We start from the raw sequence: 19,763 nt of genomic DNA, 5'->3' as shown, positions 1-19,763 counted from the left end.
CTCTCAGTTTGGCATGCACAATTAATTATGCCTGTGCTTATTGTCCTGAAACCTACTCTGTCCCAGACCTTCTAAAGGGGGACATTTTGACATGCTTGCTTCTGCTCTGTCACATGGTTGCATAAAATAATCGCTTTGCCATTGGAGCATAAGTTTGTGTGCGAGTTTTCATAATGTATTTCTGAATGGGATGGTTTGACTCCGCACCTCAAGCTAATAACTTATAAATAGCTAATACATTTGGAATGTCAATGTTTACGGCTGCTGTCATGGAAACTGAGGCTGTGTTGAGGTTATGAAATATCAGCTTTCTGATTCCCGTAAGTATATTCTCACCGCGGTTCTCGAATCCCGCCGCTAAAATGCTGAAATGCGAGATTTTCTCGTCTCATCTCAGTCCTTTTTGGCTTCCGAGGCTGTTTTGAGACAGCGCATACACACGGCGCGTATCTGTGGCTCGGTCCCAGCAGAGCATGTGACTCGTTATTCTGGCCTCGGGTTTTAGATCGCGATCACAATCACATTCCCCCCCCCCCCCCCCCCCCCCCCCCACAGGAATGAGAGGTCGGGGCTACTCTCCGCAGACCCCGATTTCACGAGAGAAGATGCCGACCCCAAGACCCCCTCCTGGGACGCGCCCTTCACCCTGGACAAGGAAACGCACAGGATCATGGGAAAGGAAGTTAAGGAAGAACAAAATCGACTGAAGGGATGCACGGTGAGTAATAATAATAATAATAATAATAATAATAATTTACACAGTGCTTGTCAGTACATGGTATTCAAAGCGTCTCCAAACAATTTAAATATTATAAAATTAACAAAGGGAAGGCTAAATTAGCACAGAAACAAAAAAAAAGAAGAAACGTGAACATAAAAACGGGGTAAAACAATTTTAACTGTAAAACAAAAAAAAATTAATAAAATTCAATAAAAAGTTATTCTAAAACAACTTGCTTTAAAAGAGACATAGAGCTGGAAATGGACCGTGCTCTTCTAATGGAGCTCGTCCGTAAGCTCGGGGACCCTCACGGTAGACCGGCTGCCAATAAAATGGTGTTGCGGTGCACGTTTTTGGCGTGCAGCGGATGTTTTTGCACTTCTGGGTGAACCGGGGAGGACGATAAAGGAAAGCCTACCCCTTTATGACTCCCCGAAAACCCTGGCCGCCTCCGCGGTCGATGTTCAGGCCAGCGGGTAGAGGCTTTAAAAAGGTGATATTTACCCTGGCGAGGATAAAAAAATCTGCGAGTTTCCACGGAAATGTCAATTGGCGGTTGTAAAGTGGGCCCCAGCGCTGCGCCAGGAGAAATACCCCTTTTCTTTCAAGCCTGAAATCGAACCGTTTAATACCCCTTCTGCTCAAATAAGCGGCGTGCCCGCAATTACGTTTGCGTGTAATGACGGCGATGACAAAATGAAATGGCGGATTAATGTTACGTTTATTCTGATTGCCTTTCAAAAGGAGACTGTGTGGATCTGTGAAGTAGAGAGAATTCTGATACGTGACCATGTCTCTTAGCTTTACATCATCCCTCGTCTAATTTGAATATTCTGCAGTATTTTGTAAATTTGTGGACCTTTTTGGAAAGTATTATGATAAATATGATAACCATTTGTGTATTTTTAAACGTATTGCAACATGTAAAAGTATCAAGTCACTCACTCAGGAGATTTACTGAGGGGTTTTTTTTTAAACACCAGACTCTGAACAAAAAGACCTTGAAGTTATGACTCTGTTCTTGGCACCCAGGTATGTCCACCAGCTATACCAGTATGACAAATTTGGCTGTGAGATTTCCCAACGACTTGTTCCGCTTTGGAGATTTGGAATTGTTACGGCACAGTCAGAGACGGTGGTACCGTTGGGAGAACAGCTCAGCGACTGACCGTTGCCATGGAGATCATTATGAGACCTGGCCAGTGGCTAACTGTGGTGTTGAGCTCACTGACATCATCACAGGTTCTGTAGACTCACCAGATGCTCAGCTCTGCTGTGTAACTATGGGATTTCCTGTGTTGGTAAAGTTAAGTTATTCCCTGGGTTGCTATAGAGCAAGGATCATCACCTCTGGCCCTCGAATCCAAATCCAGCCCTGGTTTTCTTTTCTCCTGGGTAATTAGTGCTACTGATTGGCCAGACTGTCTTCACACCTGACTCCCAGGCAAAGGGAGGGTGGAAAACCAGTAGTTCTGGGCCCTTGAGGACCATGAGTTGTTGATCCCTGCTATAGAGCCTCTTGTGCTTGTTTACTGGGGTCCATACCACAGATTTGACAAGATATTGGTGTGGTGCGAGTCATTATTGTGGATTTATCAAATCATTTGTGAAATATCTGCCCTGTTGAACGCTTCTGTGGGTGGTTCAAGAGCCAGGGAGATATGGTATCTTTCATCTACCCTGTCGAAAGGCTCAAGCACAGATTCTTTATGCTCACTAGATACTCAGCTCCTGTGTTGCTTCTGTCCTCTCTTCTTCTACTACAGGAGGTTCTGGGTGGTAACAGGAGCTTACAATACTGTACAGAACGTCTATCGTTGTAGCATTGCCCTTGGCCACACCCACTTAATGAATTTTCAGGAGCCAATCAAATTATTTTTTCAGCCTCACTGGTGGGGAAACTGAACTTTTTCACGTTAAGAAAATGGCCGTAGTACCTGGCCTGTCTACCGGGTCTGCGTCGGTGTTCGGCGCGTTGCCGGGGGCGACGGCGGCAGGCGGGCTACTCGTTGGCGGTGCTGAGAGAACGTGACGCAGGGCTGTTTTTCGGGGCTAATGTTCTGCAGATGTGCGTGTGGGCCGTGGGTCCAGATGGGCACGCCGGCAGTGATAGTTCTTGGCTGACATCACCCCTCAGCACGACGCTGGGGAATATAAACAGGACCTGTAATAATCCGCTGGGAAGGCTCGGTCTCCGAGACGCAGCAAGCCATTGAACCGGGATTCCGTTGCCCCCGGTAACGTTTTTTTCCCTCCTTCACAGTTTATGCGTTGAGCAGATGCTCTTAACCAGAGCAGGTTGCACAGCAGGGCATTTTAGTGAAGCAATCCCCGTTAAGTACCTTTGCTCAAGGGTTACGGCAGCAGTGCCCTACCTGGGAATCGAACCTGCAACCTTTACAAGCCTACACTTCTCCAACCGTGATTCCGTACTTCCGTCCTGTTGCCGTGGGGGCAGAAACGCTGGAGGAGGAGGAGCCTAGTTAAGTCTCTGTATTTGTTTACAGTGGCCCATGCAAAGACAGATTAAAGACGGAATGGGATATCTGGGGACCAGATGCCCTCTATGTCAGCCTTAGGCTGCAGACCTTTTTAAGTCTGCTTGTTATTTTTACCATCAGGATACATAAACATCCCAACATGAGTAAGTGGAGGCTATTTATTGAATGGCATGTTTAAAAATCGTTTTAGACTTCGGAAATGTACTGTTCAGTGTTTTTATTTCCCCCACGTTGTCACAAAAGACAAAATATCACTTGGCTTGGAATGCGATTGGCTGCTGAGGTTGCTGACGTTCCTTTGGACAATAATTCAGACTAGCTGGCGATTGGGTTGTGATTCAGTTGAAATGACCACATATGGTTCTGAGCTGGCAGAAGCAAATGCAGGACTGTCTGTTAGGGTCAGGGGCCTGTCAGACTGGTCCTGGAGGTCCACACGGGTCTGCATTTCATCAACATTTGTCCTTAACTTCGACTTGCACGTGAGAACGTCATAGCATGTCTTCAGATTTTTCTTCACAAGCTCAGTTTGGTGAATCAGTTTCAGTCGTTGTTGAACTCGGCAAAACTGTTTGTAATGGATGAAAATAATCATTCTTGCTCTTGAAGTTAAGGACAAACATTACTGATTGAATCCCCATCCAAGATCTGTTGGTTTTTTTACAATGACCACCAGCTGTGTGCAGTTTATAAAGCTAATGGCCTCTGGGTGTCCAGCGCAGGCTCATCTCAACCCCCAGAGTCACCATATTGACCAAACAGTCAGTAACTGGTCACCCTACGACCACACCTCTGTAGGACGGGCCTGTTTTATAGTGGAATCTGGTGGGCTGATTGGGCGGCAGCTGATGGCTAATAAAATCCTCTCAGCCTCTATGGGCTGTGAGTGGGAGGACTGGGGTCACTGTATGAGTTTCAGTCTCAGTGGCTCGGTATGCAGCTGTGTGTGGGAGCAATGGGGCTCGTCCATATCCTTTTCAATGAGCTGCACTGGGGGGGGGGGGGCTTATGGGAAATGTAGTCCAGGTCATACAATTACAACCTTGGCAGCTCAGGCAATGGACTACACCTTTCATGATCCTTGCTGGCTGGATATGGATTTTTGTTGGCCCCCTGCCCATTGAATATTGGGTGGCCTAGAACATTCCGTGGAGGAGAAGGGGGGTGGGGGTGGGGGGGTGATGGAGGTCCCACTGGAAACCCAGCGCGGGAACCTCTGGTGACCCTCTCTGCCACATTAAAAACAGAGAGAAATGGCAATGTCTGATTACTCCTTAATAGCTTTGCCTGTACAGACAGGAGTGGGTAACGGTCCACACCTCCCACCACCTCCCGTCTCACCGCTCCATCTCTCCACACAATGAGCTGATCTCAGCGCTGTAAACTGGCAACCACCACCACCTCCAGCAAGAGGGACAAAGCAGAGAGCTCTTTCACATTACGTCATTCAACGGACGTTGACAGCCTAAAGTTTTCACATTCAATGTTACAATTTGTATAAATATGGATATTTTTAATGAAGCGCTTCAGGTAAAGTACCTTGCTTAAGGGCACAATGGCTCTGCCCCAGCATGGAATCAAACTTGCAACCTTTCGATTTCACTCCAAGTTCCCTGACCATTGTACTACACAGCGTTTTTTGTCATGCAGTGACATATGAAGGTACTTGTGTGGTAATAATTACACAGTAAGAAGTCTGAAGTCTGCTGCCCTTCATAGTGGGGCTGTTTTAAATGATTCTTAATTAATGGTGTAATGTTGTACAATCAGCATGAGGTGTTTTTATCCTTGGGAGGTGGGGGGAGTGAGCCGTCTGCCTTGCTGCCTGTATTAAAAAAATTCACAGCCAATCCATCATGCTTATGACAGGTCTACACAGCAAAAATTCAGGCAGAACACAGGCCACCCATGCTCTGTAATGGATAACTGCAGAACCAGAATTTCCACAGGTTATATGTGTTCTGCTAACTATTATAATGACGATGATGATGAGGATGTTTCTTCTTCTTCTTTTTCTTCTTCTTCTTCTTCTTATTATTATTATTATTATATATCTACAGATGTCCATGAAGTCCTTCTAGACTGTTCTTTCTGCAACACAGTGTCCAATACTATGACACTACTGTACTGTAATGTGATGGAATGTTCCAGAACAATTCCCATGTATTCCCGAGACAGAAAATTCCTATGTCTACAAATGGCAAATAAATAAACTTTGCTAATTTGAAACTTTGGGCTTTTTTTTTTTTTTTTGGATAATAGAGCGTGAGAGATCCTGGGATTCTGACCAACTGCCAAGACGAAGAACAGCCGTTAAAGAGCAGTGCGCCAGTCAAGGAAAACTGCGCTGGCATTGCAGATGATGATGTCATCGAGAGACATCAGTCGGAGGGGAAGAGGTGACATTCCACTCTGTACTCCCCCCCCCCCACCGCTGCTCCCCCCGGGCCCCAAGGTAGCATAAATATTGGGCCAATGAGATGCCGTAAATCTAAAGTCACATGTCTGCGCTCGTTTCAGCAGCGAGGAGAGGGCGATCAAACCCGAGGCCGGTGTCTCAGGAGGCGACGCAACGTTCTGCGTGCAGCTACAGGAGTCTGCCGCGTCCGCGGAGAAGGTATGAGCCCCTCCACCCCCCACCCCCCCACCCCCCCATGAAGCTACTGTCTGCTCTGCTTCAGCAGAAGGGATAAAAGTCCTCCTGGGAAAAAAGGGCCAGTAGGAGGCAAGAAAACGAAAACACAAATGCAGCGATGGGGACACTGTGCTGCAGGAGCCCACCATCTTTTGCAACAAACCTGAGGTCCTGGCTTAACTGGTTCAATAACTCCCAGCCCCCCCCCATAGACTGATGTGTCCTGAATGTTCTGTTACAAAATGGCTGCTATTCAACATCCAGTTGAGGGGTTCGCATTGGTGGCGGTTGATGTTGAGTTCTTTCCCCCTTCGCTGTAAAGAACTTTGAAATTGTAAGATGAGGCTCTGTGTAAACGCAATATGTCATCTGTTGTTATAAAGATGGCTGCCGTTTTTCCTCCCCTGTGTACGTGACTCTGTGTCGTTCCGTGAATGGCAGCGTTTCCCAGTTGTGCTGCGTTTGGGGAGGCGGGGCTGGGCAGTCCAGAGCCCACGGCCGCCCCTGCTTTATTAGGGTGTGTTTAAGTCTGCACTGCATGTCTGAGCGATGATGTAATGCCAGCCAAATACACTGGAGGCCTATTCTAATTAGAGTGGTGTGTGTCTGTGTGTGTCTGCGTATGTGCAGTATATACATCTGTGTGGGTGCGCATTTGTGTCTGTGCTTGCGTCTGTGTGTGTTTGTGTGTGTCTGTGTGTGTGTCTGTGAATGTGTGTGCAGTATATACATCTGTGTGAGAGCGCATTTGTGTCTGTGCTTGCATCTGTGTGTGTTTGTGTGTGTCTGTGAATGTGTGTGTACAGTATATACGTCTGTGTGAGTGTGCATTTGTGTCTGTGCATGTGTTTGTGTGTGTCGGTGTGTGTGCGTGTGCGTGTGTGTGTGTGTGCCTGTGTGAATTTGTATGTGTGTGTGACTGTGTACAGTATATACGTCTGTGTGAGTGTGCATTTGTGTCTGTGCATGCATGTGTGTGTGTTTGTGAGTCTGTGTGTGTGCGTGCGTCAGTGCTTGCATTTGTGTGTGTGTGTGTGTGTGTGTGTGTGCGTGCGCGCATGTGTGTCCACACTCGGGAGTGTGAACATGAAGCTTTGTGCTGGCTGGACCCGTTGTCCAATTTCCAGGAATTGTCCTGGTGCCCCAGGACCTGGTTTCCAAGTGGGGCTCAGGTCAGGGATCAGGAGGGCAGGAACCAGGCGGGGAACGCCAGAGCTCGGCCTTGTGTGCGTTTCCCAGCATGCCAAACGATCGCTTCCTGTTTACGGAGAGTGGCACCTAACCTCCAACCCTATCCCCCCCCAACCCACCCCCCACCCCCCAAACCCGCCAGACACTCCTGTGGCTGAAGGACAGCGTTGCCATGACGACACAGGTCCGGCCCACTCCAGGGCTGGAGGGGTCTAGATTGTTGTCCCAGGAAGAGATCCTGTCCTGCAGACCCAAGGCCAAAAGGGTGAGGAGGACCGATGACCTCTAGATCCGGGTCAAATCATTGCTTTAAAGCAGTGGTAACCAATCCTGTTCCTGGAGATCTGCTGACCTGTAGGTTTTCATTCCAACCCTAACAAAGCACGCATCATTCAACAGCTGGAAATCTCATAGAGCTGCTAATTAGTAGAGTCCGGTGTGCCAAATTAGGGTTAAAAGTGAAAACCTACAGGATGGTAGATCTCCAGGAACGGAGAGTCTCACAAAGGTTCGCAATCAGACTTGTGCGCAGAGTAGCTTTCAGGCAGTGATAAATGTTAATAAAGTTTGATTGATTGAATGCCGGAGTCTACCATCATTGCACAGGAGGGGAAAAGCTCGCTGTGTCCAGAGAACGTGAGGGTCGATGACTTCCTGTATCAGCTGGAGCACCTGTGGGAGGAGTTACAGAGGAGGCATCAGCCAACGGGGGCGGAGCTTCAGCACTCCAGGAAACTGAACCAAAAGGTAAAGGAACTGGGGAGTTCAGTTCTCTTCATATGGGCCTGTGCAAGCACCTGGTTTCCCTAAACACCTGGTCCGACCACCCGGTAATGGGGGAGGGGGGGGGGGGTTAGGGTGCGGTTGCCAAATGACTCACCTCGTCTAACAGTTCACTGTTCGGCATTGTGCTCTGCAAGGTGTTGCTTCCTCCCCTGAATTCTCTGTGCAGCACCGGGGCCGTGAACACACTCTGAATGTGACGCCAGGTTTATGAGCGTGCAGTGAGGCAGGAGTGGGAACAGGCACAATTATGGCTGCTTGGGGTTTTATTTTTTAATGCGGTGGAGAAGGAAGAATTACTCACCCAGAATTCCCACAGAGAGCTGCAGGGCCGAGGTGCGGCACGGCGGCAGGCCCGCTGCCTTGCCGACGCTGGGCCGCTGCGTGTTTGCTGGTTGGGCAGGAAAGAACCGCTTTTTTTCTGGTCAGTGGCCTGATTGCGATCCCTTTCCTTGCACAGGGTACGGGGGCCCTGATGGAACTGCGCCCCCTGGAGGCCTGGCTCCAGATGGCGGGGGCGTCCCATCGGCAGTCTCCGCCAGGGGGGGTGCCTGAAACCTTGTGCCAGCCGGAGGGGGGTGTGTCGCCACCGGACCTGGAGCTGGACGTCCCGCGACAGGAGGGGGTGGCGTTGCAGGAGGGGCAGCACCTCCAGGAAGAGGTGGAGGAGAAGTGAGTGCCAATGGGCGGGGCCTGGGCTTGTCAATCAATGTATTGACCAATCAATCAAGCATACACTGAAACAAATGGGTGGTATCAGTGACTCTTAAACAATCACTCAGTTAGTCAACCAAACATGTGAGACCAGCAAATGTCAATCGATCATTCAAGCAAACAAATGGGTATGACCAGGTCAATCAGTAAATCAACCAAACCAATTAATCAATAAAGCTGTTTGTCTTTCTTAGGCCACGCTCCCAAGCTTAGAGTGACACATTTTTACAGTGTATTCTAACCTAGTGTTTATTTAACTCACTTTAGGGTCCATAGGAAATGGCTACTATACACTTAAGGAACCCCTCCCACAGAGTACCTGAAAATTTAAACGCTAATTCCTGGCGCTAGGATAGAGAGGAAGGAAGTTTGCTCGTACCAAAGCTGACTGTTCTGGATTCAGTCAGTTGTGACAGTTTATTAGACCTTTGCCTTCATTCAGCATTGTTATACAGTGTTTTCTCGATGGTGGGTCATGTTACCATGGAAACTAATGGTGGTTGGCGCATTTCGTTGAAGGAACTGACTGTGAAATAATCATTTGTTAGAAAGTACTTTTTAAAAAATCTTTAAATATTTATTTGGACCAGATGAATATTGATATTCGTTTGGATCACTCCCACAAGCTTAGGAAAATACACAGTCAGACGCAACTTTGTGAAACATTCCATAATTTAGAGCACGTGCCATTAGAGCAATGAGCTGGAGGTTTGGCATCACTTTGAGTGTTCCAAACCATATTCTGAATGAAACTAGTGTCTTTGCTGACTGTAGACTCTAGTGATCAAACATAAAAACCTTTCATGAAGCAATTTTTCAGAACATCTTAGCTCACTAACTCAGTTACCATGTGCGTGATGGCTTTCAAATGACTTTCCAACCACAAATACATTCAATAATCCATTCAGAATTTCCAGTTTTCAGTGTGGACACTAACAGTGTGGTGTAATGGTTAGGGCCATGTAGGAACTTGTGACCAAAAGTTATAGGATTCAATGCCCAGGTAGGACACTGATGTTGAGCAAACTACCTGGCCTGCATTGCGTCAGTATATATCCAGCTGTATTAATGGTCAGTATACCATGTAAATATTGTAAAGTTGTGTAAAATGATGAAAAGCTATGCGATGTCAGCTACCTAATTAGACGAGACTATGTCTCTGTTAAAAACAACACATTTACCATAAAAAATACAGATTCCCTTTGTAACTATTTGTTCGGGGAGAGGTGTTTACATTGAGCTGCAGACATCTTGACGTTCATCAGAATTTGTTATAAGGGTCTTTATGACTCTCACGAGCAGTCACTGAAAAGACCTATTGTGTGGAACCGACATACAGTGGTTTCCCTGCATGCTTTTGACTTGCATTAGAGAATGTGTACCTGAAGAACTGTTTATACAGGCTGACCTCACGTAAGATAAAGGTGCTCTATCAGCCATTAATCAAATGAAAACAATTCGGAACAAAAAAAAACCCACCCACATATCGTAAATTACAAGCCAGAGCTTCGAGGCTGGCATTCCTCAAAGGGTATGTAAGGGGACAGGAATTCTAATTTGCACTGTGGTTTGTGATAGGTAAAAGAGGGGGATGGGGGGGGGGGGGGGGGTGATAGGTCTGATGTGATGCGATTTGAAAGTGGGGACCCCTCCCCACCCCCCTCTGACTGGGAGTTGTGTTTTGTTTGTGTTGTGGCCGTTGCCTAGGTATCGCAGAGGAGTGCAGAGGGGGCGTGGTCAGGAGCTGCAGCATCCAACCAGACTGACTGGGATCCTGGGGGCTTCGGTGCTGGACGAGGGCCCAGGACAGGTAGGCGCTGACCAATTACATCCAGGGGGCGGGGCTAATGTGCCCCCTGGTGGGCGGGACTATTATCCTTGTGCCGGTTCCCCTGGTCCGCAATTGCCGACAATCTCCCCCCACCCCCCACCGGTCCACAACTGATTGGTCCGCAGTCGGGTCCACCCGGTTCATTCTTGTTTAGGGCCGCCAAAATCGTGGAGTCGACTAAAGTGGGCATTGCATTTCTTAAGTATGCTTTTTATGTTTTTACTTTTCTTGCCAACATTTTATTTCTTCCTTATAGAACTATTATAGCTTTTGTTTCAGCAATTATGGCAAATCATGTTTTTTTGAGGAGCATTTGTTTTGCGTCTTGAATTGCAGAAAGCTTTATATTACTCACAAATTTCCTTGTTTATTTCTGAAGCTATGCCAAGTTATGTGGTTTGAGGAACAAACAAAAGAAAATGTAGTGTCATTGATACTCATGATTAAGGACAGAATGCAGACTTTGAACATGCAGGCTTTAGAGTGGATGCAAAGTCTGTTCTGACCGTCTCCAAGAGCTGTTTCTGGATCTCTTTCTGCTTAACTCATATTTGAATCTCAGATAATTAGTTATGTAATAAATCTCAAACTGAAAAATAACATGATTACTCTGGAACATGAGAGGGATGTGGATGCCTATAAGATCTACCATGAGAAAGTCCCAAATGTGAAAACAAAGTTCACCACATTTAACTAAGTCTGTGTGACTCTGGGGCAATGTTCTCTCTTGCAGTTTTTTATAGTTGCTGTTTTGGGATTTCGCATTTGTGACCAAACCAGTAAACTATGCTAATTTACTGCCCCTGTAGAGAGTCACAGGATTGACAAGAAAAACAGAACGTTTCCCCCCGCCTGTCAGACCCCTGATGAATCGTCTTTCACCTTTGACCTTGTGGGAATTCAAATCTGACTAAAACTCAGAGGGACGCTTACATCTTACTGTACAGAATCTGGAAAGTCACATGGGAGCCAGAATCTGATCTGATTGGTCAAGGTTACCTCCGTATTGGATTCAGGGCACAGAACTGTATTTAGGGTATGCAGGATATTATTTTAATCTAGTGCAAGAGACTGGTAGTGAAATTACCTGGTTTTGTGTGTGTGTGTGTGTGTGTGTGTGTGTGTGTGTATGCGTGCATCAGTCTCTCCCCAGCGAGATGGCCCTCGATGATTGCCTGCGGAATGTTCCGGAGGTCAGGGGTGAGGTTGTTCCCATGGGGATCGGGGAGCCCCTGGAGGAGCTGAGGGTGGCGGTGGAGATTCTGAAAGACACGGCGTTCGAGAGGGTGATCCAGCCAATCAGAGAGCTGCTCAGCCAGGTAAGCTGCATTCTGAGCATGCCTAAATGACACAGGGTTGAGGCAGGGGTCAGTTACATTTAAGTTCAGTACACAAATTAAAAGTTCAGTCCATGAATTAACATTCAATTCATGAATTGAAAAAATGCTCGTAATTCTTCATAGGGGATTTTCCAACAAATGTATTGCATTTCAGTCCATTTCATGAATCGACTGAAAGATCAGGCACTTCGGAATGAATAATCTTATCATTACTGTGAAAGACACTGGTGAAGGATTGGATTTGAAAAGTTTTTTCCCTTTATTTTTGCTTTTTATGACCTCATACACAAACTTACGCAAGCTGTACCCTTTCAGTGAATCGACTGTGCTGAAAAGGCAAAGCCCTCCTCGGGGTCACTCCCCCAATTAAAAACAACTCCCACTGAAAATGTATCATGTGACTAAGCCTGGAAAGCCAGGTCAGGCACTGTGGGACAGATCGGACACACGCGGGGTTGCCAGTTTGATACCCAAAACCGAACGACCTGCATAGCTGGACGCTTCATCGCAAGGTGGAGAGCTGTCTGAACCAATGGCGGACCGGCGGGTGGGTTGCTGTCACCGGGTGTCTGCCAACTGCGGACAGATGCGCGGTACGCTTATAGTGCGCCACGCATCATTAAAATGCCGCTGCCGCCTAAAGGGATTGTGGGTATTTTACACCCAGCATTCTGTCTGAGGTGTCAGAGGACGGGTGCCTCACATGACTCATGTTGACAATGAAATGGCCCCATAAACCCCTGAAGTACAATAGTAATAATTGTGTTTATGTAACACTCTTCTTAAAACAAAGTTTTACAAAGTGATTTGCAGAAAGTTGGCTTAAGAGGAAAACTTTTAAAACATACAAATTAAATCCAACAATAGACACCCAATGTACATGATATGACTATAGAAGTATTTAAAAAAAGGATTAAATTAATAGAAAATGCATTTGAAACCAGAGGACGAATGAATAGATAAAGGAAAAAAGATGTCAGAAAAAAAAAAAAAAATTTAAAAATTGCAGAGTCGAAATGTGCTCTGCTATTGGCTGTGCCAGAAGAGAGAGCTGTAGACCGTGGCTGTTGTCCTCTTAAAGCCAGCAGCCCCCTCCAGATCCAGGGAACCAGGAAAGCTGATTTAACGAGGTTAATCAGTTGCTGTAATTGATCGATCCGGCGCTGTGTAACAGACGCAGATGGCCGTAGTTCCTCAGGAATGCGCGCATCGGTGCGCTGTGCGCTGCCAACGCCACGGCGCTCTCGTTTGGTTGTTACGCAACCGAACCCCAACGCCGAGCGTCCCGGACAGCTTTTACCCAAACCCGCGCCCCAAATGATCCCATTAGCCAAAATCTCTAATTCCCGCCTGTCCCCCCCCCCCCGCCCCCTCTGCAAATCACGGTGACATAATAATAAGGAGAAGGAGGCTAATGCCCGCCGACGGCGCCGTCCCGAGCTCGGCGGGGCTTAAGTGATAACAGGTGGCCCGCCGTTAATTCGCCGTGTCCCGCTCGCCAGCTGCGGGGGCTGCGGAACAGCTGTGTAAACATCTGGATCGGAACTGCCCGTACCCCCTGGTCGTGGCCCGTGCGCGTTTTCACTCGGTGCGTCGAAAATAAACCGTTGCTTCATCGGGTTGGACCGGGCCGAAAAACTCCAGCCGGGACACGTAGCTGATTGCACCGGGCTCCCATCGCGCACGCACTGCCTGAGACGGTCTCATAAAAAGGCTGTCGCTGCGTCACTCAACGTTGTCGAATCGGAAACCGCTAACTGACGAAAGAGCGAGCGTTTTGTAGACACTGTACTGTTGGGAGCTGACTGTGAGGTGGTTGTTTTACACTGAAGTAGGGGGGAATGTTACTGTTACTGTGAAACAGTTACTGTTTGAATAAACCACGCCTCTCCCTATGCTCCTCCCCCTCTATAGTCCTCATCACTGATGATGCATACAACCCCTGCCCTCTCTCTCTGTCCCTCCCCCTCTGCAGTGCTCGTCACTTATGATGCGTATAAACCCCGCTCTCTCTATCTGTCCCTCCCACTCTGCAGTGCTTTTCGCTGATGATGCGTATAAACCACGCCCTCTCTCTCTGTCCCTCCCACTCTGCAGTGCTCGTCGCTGATGATGCGTATAAACCCCGCCCTCTCTCTCTGTCCCTCCCACTCTGCAGTGCTCGTCGCTGATGATGCGTATAAACCCCGCCCTCTCTCTCTGTCCCTCCCACTCTGCAGTGCTCGTCGCTGATGATGCGTATAAACCACGCCCTCTCTCTTGGCGCTGAGCTCTCCATGGACATCATGGACGCTGAGACTGACATGGCGGTTAAATGTGAACCGGACCGCAGCGGCCTGCAGGGCCTGCAGGAGCAGCAGGACCAGATGGAGGTGAGTGATCCCCTGACCTCTGACCCTCTGACCCGCAGCAAAGCATGCATGTCAGGACTGGAATCTTTCCGCCGTGTATCAGAAGCAGAGAGATGTAATTGAAATCAAAATGATAAAACAGACAGACATGTACGCACAGGCATATAAACACGTGCATGTGTTTATGTGTGTGTGATGTTTGCATAGTATGTGCATGTTTGTGTGTGTCTTTGTGCATGTGCATGTGCATGCATGTTCGTGCATGTGTGTCTGTATGTACATGCGTGTGTGTGTGTGTGCTTGTGTGTGTGTGTGTGTCAAGGGGGAGAGGGGGCGGAGTTTAGCTGTATGACTCATATTTGGGCCAGAGTATTGCAGATCACATGCTAGCGCAGCTGCCTGGGTATGATACCATGAAAGAACAAAAATGACCTAATCTGTCATACCAAAATAGCAGCGGAGGTCATGGAACAGTCGTTCCGCGTATCTCACGGCAACGCGAGCGGCTTTCCGCGGCGCAAGTTCGCCGAGGCTAACGCCATTAATTACCGACTCCAGAACCCGCCGTAAAAAGGCAGACAATGGCTGTACGTAACGGCATCTGGTTCCGTTTAGCGGGAAGGGTTCCGCTAAATCTCCTGGGTCGGCAGACACCCCGGCGGGGTGGGTATTAGCAGTCCTGAGCACCGTGAAAAAAGACCAAAACGTGAGGACTTTAGCAGGAGGGCCAGCAGCTGTGCTGAAGATAAGGGAAACATGGCTAACCGTTTCATGCACTCAGACGGTTTGGTTTTGAGTGTCCAGTTACAGAGCTGTCACCGTGGCTGCTGATACAGTGTTTGTGTATGACGTGATTTTTTGGTGCTTTTTTTAAAGTCTGCCCTAAGTTTGTGGTTTTACACTTTGTTCAAACTGGGGGAAACAGAGAGGGTTACACACAGAGATGGGATCACAGTACAGGAAGTGTCACGCTGGGGCATAGAGCCCCCAGTAGGGGGGATATGTATGTTGGTATATGCTCTGCATGGTCTTCCCAGCGTTACTGATTCATGAACATACCTCGCTGCCTCTGGGAACACCCCCAGAACATCCCCAAACAGGGGTGCACACGTCTCAAAGATTGTCCTAACCCAGGGCTGCCCAACCCTGCTCTCAGAGATCTACCATCCTGCAGGTTTTCACTCCGCAACTTCAACACGAGCACGCCTCATTGAACAGCTAGAGATCTCGTTGAGCTGCTAATTGGTAGAACGAGGTGTGCCAAATTAGGGTTGGACGGTAGATCTTCAATGAACAGGTTGGGCCATTTTCTTATCCATTTAGCATGAACCTAAAGTTCTAGGCGGAACCCTTAGCACCCCTGTCCAACGCACCCTTGGTCTCATGCGAGTCGTTCGGGCCGGGTTTCGTTCCGCTGCAGGTAGAGTACGAGGCCCTGAAGGACGAGGTGGCAGAGATGGAGAAGCAGGGGCCTCGCCTGGAGGCCCTCTGCCCAGAGAAGTGGCCGATCCTGGGGGAGGAGGTCCAGGCCACCCTGCAGGCCTGGGAGGAACTAGGCCGGAGCATGGCGGAGAACCGAGGCCGTCTGCAGCAGTTTGGACGCCTTCAGGACTTCTTCAGGGACTATCTGGCCATGATGTAAGGCTGGCACACACACACACACACACAATACAAAAACACATAGCAGCAGCAGACTCAAGAGCTATGAGTGACATAAATATTCTGTCATGTGACGTGTGTGTTCCAAGAGAGACTGCATACTAGCTTAGGTCATACTTTCTTTCACTTTCCGCTGCTATTTTGACTCTCCCAGTGAACGCCACTTATTTCATTAGTCATCTATATAGATCTGACCATCAGTCGAACAAGTGACACATTTCACTGAAAAAAAAAATGATTATAACGTACAATGTCACACAAGCCCTGAACTTATGCTGGATTAATGCGTAGTATTCAGACTGGTTCGTGTTCTGAAGTAGCCATGTTTTAAACAGAGACGCTGTAACAGTCTCCAGCTCATTTTGGAAATGTAGTTAATATGGCAGAGCACTTAATCGCTCGGGCTGAATTATGAAATCCAGAATCAAACGTGGCCCTTGGCTGGAGGTGAACGGCAAGCCTGGATTAAGCCGCGCTGCTCTTCTTCATTTTCCGTCTTCCCATGACAGTAAAATCTGCAGATCCATATGACTTTTTCACCGAAGCCTGTGCCCAAAGCCATACAGTCGTATGAGAGGGTTTTGTCTCGAATGCTGATGAAACTAGATGATGTTTCTTGTCGGTAATCTGTGAGATAGTTTTTTTTTTTTTTTTCCCGCTGGTATCCAGCAGAGTGAAGTGCTTAAAATAAAGCATTTTGACCCCGGTCTGATGATGTAAGGGTAACTCTCTGAAGTGCTTATGTTCTAACTCTGTGGAACATGTGTGCCCCCCTACCCCCCCCCCCCCCCCCCCCCGCCCCCTCCCGTACCCCCTCACCCTGTGATCTCATCCTGCTGTAAACCTGTTACCCATAATCCTAGAGAACACGATATGCTTTAAAAGAGACCATGACTTCTGTATTACAGAGGATGGGATCTGCACTCATTTCGTCTTTTGATATGGGTTGTTTTGTTTTTTTCTCCCACGCGCAGCAGTAGATGGCCTTGAGAAATGCCACGTCAATTTAGCTTAACCGCAGTTTGGTTTGGCCAACTGCGTCTTGGCGCGTTTCCCGTCTGATGTAATCGACAGCTCGGGATTGAACTATTTTTTTCAGCAACATGTTAAAACAAAGCATGCAATGCAAAACAATGCCTTGACATTGGACTTGAAAATTCTACAAAACTTTACGACCTACACGTAAAGCCCAATATGTTCTTGTCAGAGGTGGACAATCCAGGTTCAGAAAGTCCGCCTCAGTGTTTTGTTCTGATCACCCGGATTTGCTAATTAGCACAATTCATCAGCCAGGAGCTAGAACTAATTAGTGAAATCAGCTGGCTGAGTTCATGGGTGGAAGAAACACACAACAGGACTTTCTGACGCCTGGACTTTCCACCTCTGGTTGTTGTAATAATCAGGTAATCATAAACCGGTTATTTCTTGTCTCCAATCTCCGCCCCTCCTAGTTCCTGGACAGAGGACACCCGGGCCTGCATCTTCTCTGAGAGCGCAAGGCATCGTGGGAAAGGTAACGAGGTACCGGTGACCTCCGAACTGGACCTAAAAATCGAGAGGAAGTTTGAGGAGTTTGACGAACTGGCCGCGGCAGGACAGAAGCTGATGGAGGAGGAGCACCACTTAGCGGAATTGGCGAGTCCCCGTTCTATTTTTAGCGCTGGGAGTGGGGGTTTGGGGGGGACATCCTCGGGGTGTGGTTGTGATTTAAAAGGCAGCTGAATTAATGCCTGCGGTCTTGATCCCCAGATCAAGGAGAGGACGGAGGAGCTGCAAAGCATGCTGGGATGGATCCTGGTGCACTGGAGGGCTCAGAAACACCAGCGGAGCCGTGGAAAGAGGAAAGAGGGCGACGTCGTCTGCTCAGAGGCTACAGTTCCCACGGCAACGGGGCAGAAGGTAGGAAAATGGCACTTTGTTATTGTTGTGGTAGCAGCTTGAACCAGGCGGTGTACTATAACGTGTAAGGAACTGGGCTTGTGACCTAAAGGTTGCAGATTGGATCCCCAGGTAGGTCACCACCATTGTACCCATGAGCAACGTACTTAATCTGCATTGCTTCAGTATATCTGATATATAAATAAGTTGTGTAAGTTCTCTGCTAAAATAGAAGTAATGTAATGTTAACCCATCAAGGGATTAATCTGAGGAAATCTTGCCTTGTTCCTGTGTTTCTCCTGTACAGAGCGGATCTCCACACTGCCAGCGACCGTCACAACAACGGTCAGCGTCTGAAGGCGGGTCTCGGTCGCCTGGCAGTCAGCTGACCTCAAAGCCTGGTTGTCATGACGACCGGCAGGACGGGCAGCCATCGGAAGAGGGTGATGGTGGGGCGGGGATTGGCGGCTCTGGGCGGAAAGACAGCGACTCAGGGTCAGCCAAGGGACCCCCGGAATCGAGGGAGCCCCCCTTCTTGGTCCTGAAGGAGCCCGGCGCCCCGTCTCTGGGGGGGACAGTGAACCTCATCCTCAGTTTCGGAAAAGTGGGGGACAGCCTTCTACAGGTGCAGAAGCCAGAGGAGGACGCTGAGGTCCCCGAACCCGTGCACAGGGTGAGTGGCCATCTGTTTTGGAAACACCACACCCCCCACCATCCGCCCCACCACCTTTCTGACACACAGGAAATGACATCACTCCAGCCCTGCATCAAATTCACTCCAACACCTTCCACAGTTTCGGAAGTGTACGCGCACCACATCCACCATACAGTGCAGGTGCAAGGTGGAAAAAAGAATAATCTAGAATTACTGCGCGATTTAACAGTGACGTCGCCAGACAGAATGGCGGAAATATTGTCGCCGCTCGCAGATTTCATTAAATTGAGCACCTGGGAGCGATATAGAAGCGTGTCGCTGCTTTCTTTTTGTGTGTAGCACGGTTTGAGAGGTTCTCATGGGGATTTGCTAACAACCCAGAAGTGGCGCACCACCTTGCTTTCCACTGAGCAGGCCAGGCCAGGCCGGGCCTTTTCATTTCGCTAAATAGATGGAGCATATGTGCGTACAGCTGTCATCATAGAATCCCGAACACCCGTAAAAACACACGAGAGACATCAGCTCATCAATGAAATCAAGCCTTTTCACCATCCAATATATTACAATATCCTGCAATATATTGTGAATATGTGCACTTTATGATTAATGTAATGATATGTTTATTTAAAAATATCATAGCGTATATGTTAAACCTGCTGTGCCTTTGTGGTAGTCTTTGTAGATGTATAGGTCAGTGTTGATAAACTATATATTACTTCAATATATATAATATATTGAAGTAATGTATAGTAAATATAATATGTAGAAAACACATCAGCTAAGGTGGAGAGGCCTGGATTTCTGAGGATGATAAACTGGGGGATGATAAGGTGGCCGCTGTGTACAAAAAAAAATCATCCATGTACAAGATGGCTTCCTCCTCCACTCCTCTCCTCTGTCCCAAAACCATCCCTCTCAACGCTTTGGTCCATGTGCTCATTGCAATGAAATGATGTTTTTTTTTAAGGGGGGGGGGGGGGGGGGCAAATTAAAACCACTGCTCCCACCCCCTCGCAAAACTGCAAATTAGAAATGCAGATGGCGAACTCCCTTTGGGTCGATTCTGCAAAACCTCTTTTGAAATCTCCTCTTGCAGCACGTTGTGCAATTCGAGATTATTCCCGGGTTCCCTGTATGGATTTACGCCCCCACTTTTTTGTTTGGGGATCGAGGGTTAACTAGTTTAGCAAAAAAAAAAAAAAACAGAAAGTGTGCGTCGAGCGGCAAAAATACCTCAGGCGTAGTACTCTGTTCCGCAGTTCAGCCTCGCTAAGCTTGCTCTAATAAACAAGCGCTCGCCGTTCGCGGGGAAGCGTGTTTTCGATTTTGACAGTTTTCCTTAGCTCGGTACTTTTGAAAAGCACATGTTTTGATTGCCTTTTAAGGATTAAACGTTACAAAAACACAAAGATTAATTGAGTCAATTTGTTGGAAAATGTCCTTTCATAAATCCTTATCCCCCGACGTGTAGTTAAAAACGTAACTGTTTTTCCCCCTTCACGCT

At 47.9% G+C, this 19,763-nt stretch overlaps 1 protein-coding gene across 3 annotated transcripts in view; it reads left to right on the top strand.

Moving 5' to 3' along the window:
- The window catches only part of LOC118221605, a 54,784-nt gene that overhangs the window by 22,296 nt on the left and 12,725 nt on the right, over nt 1-19,763 (top strand). For 2 of the 3 annotated variants that reach the window (XM_035406824.1, XM_035406823.1), the window contains exons 11-23: nt 556-718; nt 5,485-5,621; nt 5,743-5,839; nt 7,191-7,313; nt 7,655-7,795; nt 8,292-8,503; nt 10,253-10,355; nt 11,519-11,695; nt 13,936-14,088; nt 15,488-15,705; nt 17,178-17,361; nt 17,476-17,625; nt 17,912-18,277. In XM_035406824.1, the coding sequence (XP_035262715.1) occupies nt 556-718; nt 5,485-5,621; nt 5,743-5,839; nt 7,191-7,313; nt 7,655-7,795; nt 8,292-8,503; nt 10,253-10,355; nt 11,519-11,695; nt 13,936-14,088; nt 15,488-15,705; nt 17,178-17,361; nt 17,476-17,625; nt 17,912-18,277 (2,224 nt within the window). The remainder of the gene's footprint in view (nt 1-555; nt 719-5,484; nt 5,622-5,742; nt 5,840-7,190; nt 7,314-7,654; nt 7,796-8,291; nt 8,504-10,252; nt 10,356-11,518; nt 11,696-13,935; nt 14,089-15,487; nt 15,706-17,177; nt 17,362-17,475; nt 17,626-17,911; nt 18,278-19,763) is intronic. The other variant, XM_035406825.1, reaches the window with a different exon arrangement.

This window comes from Anguilla anguilla, chromosome 2 (assembly GCF_013347855.1).
Source record: "Anguilla anguilla isolate fAngAng1 chromosome 2, fAngAng1.pri, whole genome shotgun sequence".
Taxonomy (NCBI): Eukaryota; Metazoa; Chordata; class Actinopteri; order Anguilliformes; family Anguillidae; genus Anguilla; species Anguilla anguilla.
This window is presented reverse-complemented; position numbering and strand designations above follow the sequence as displayed.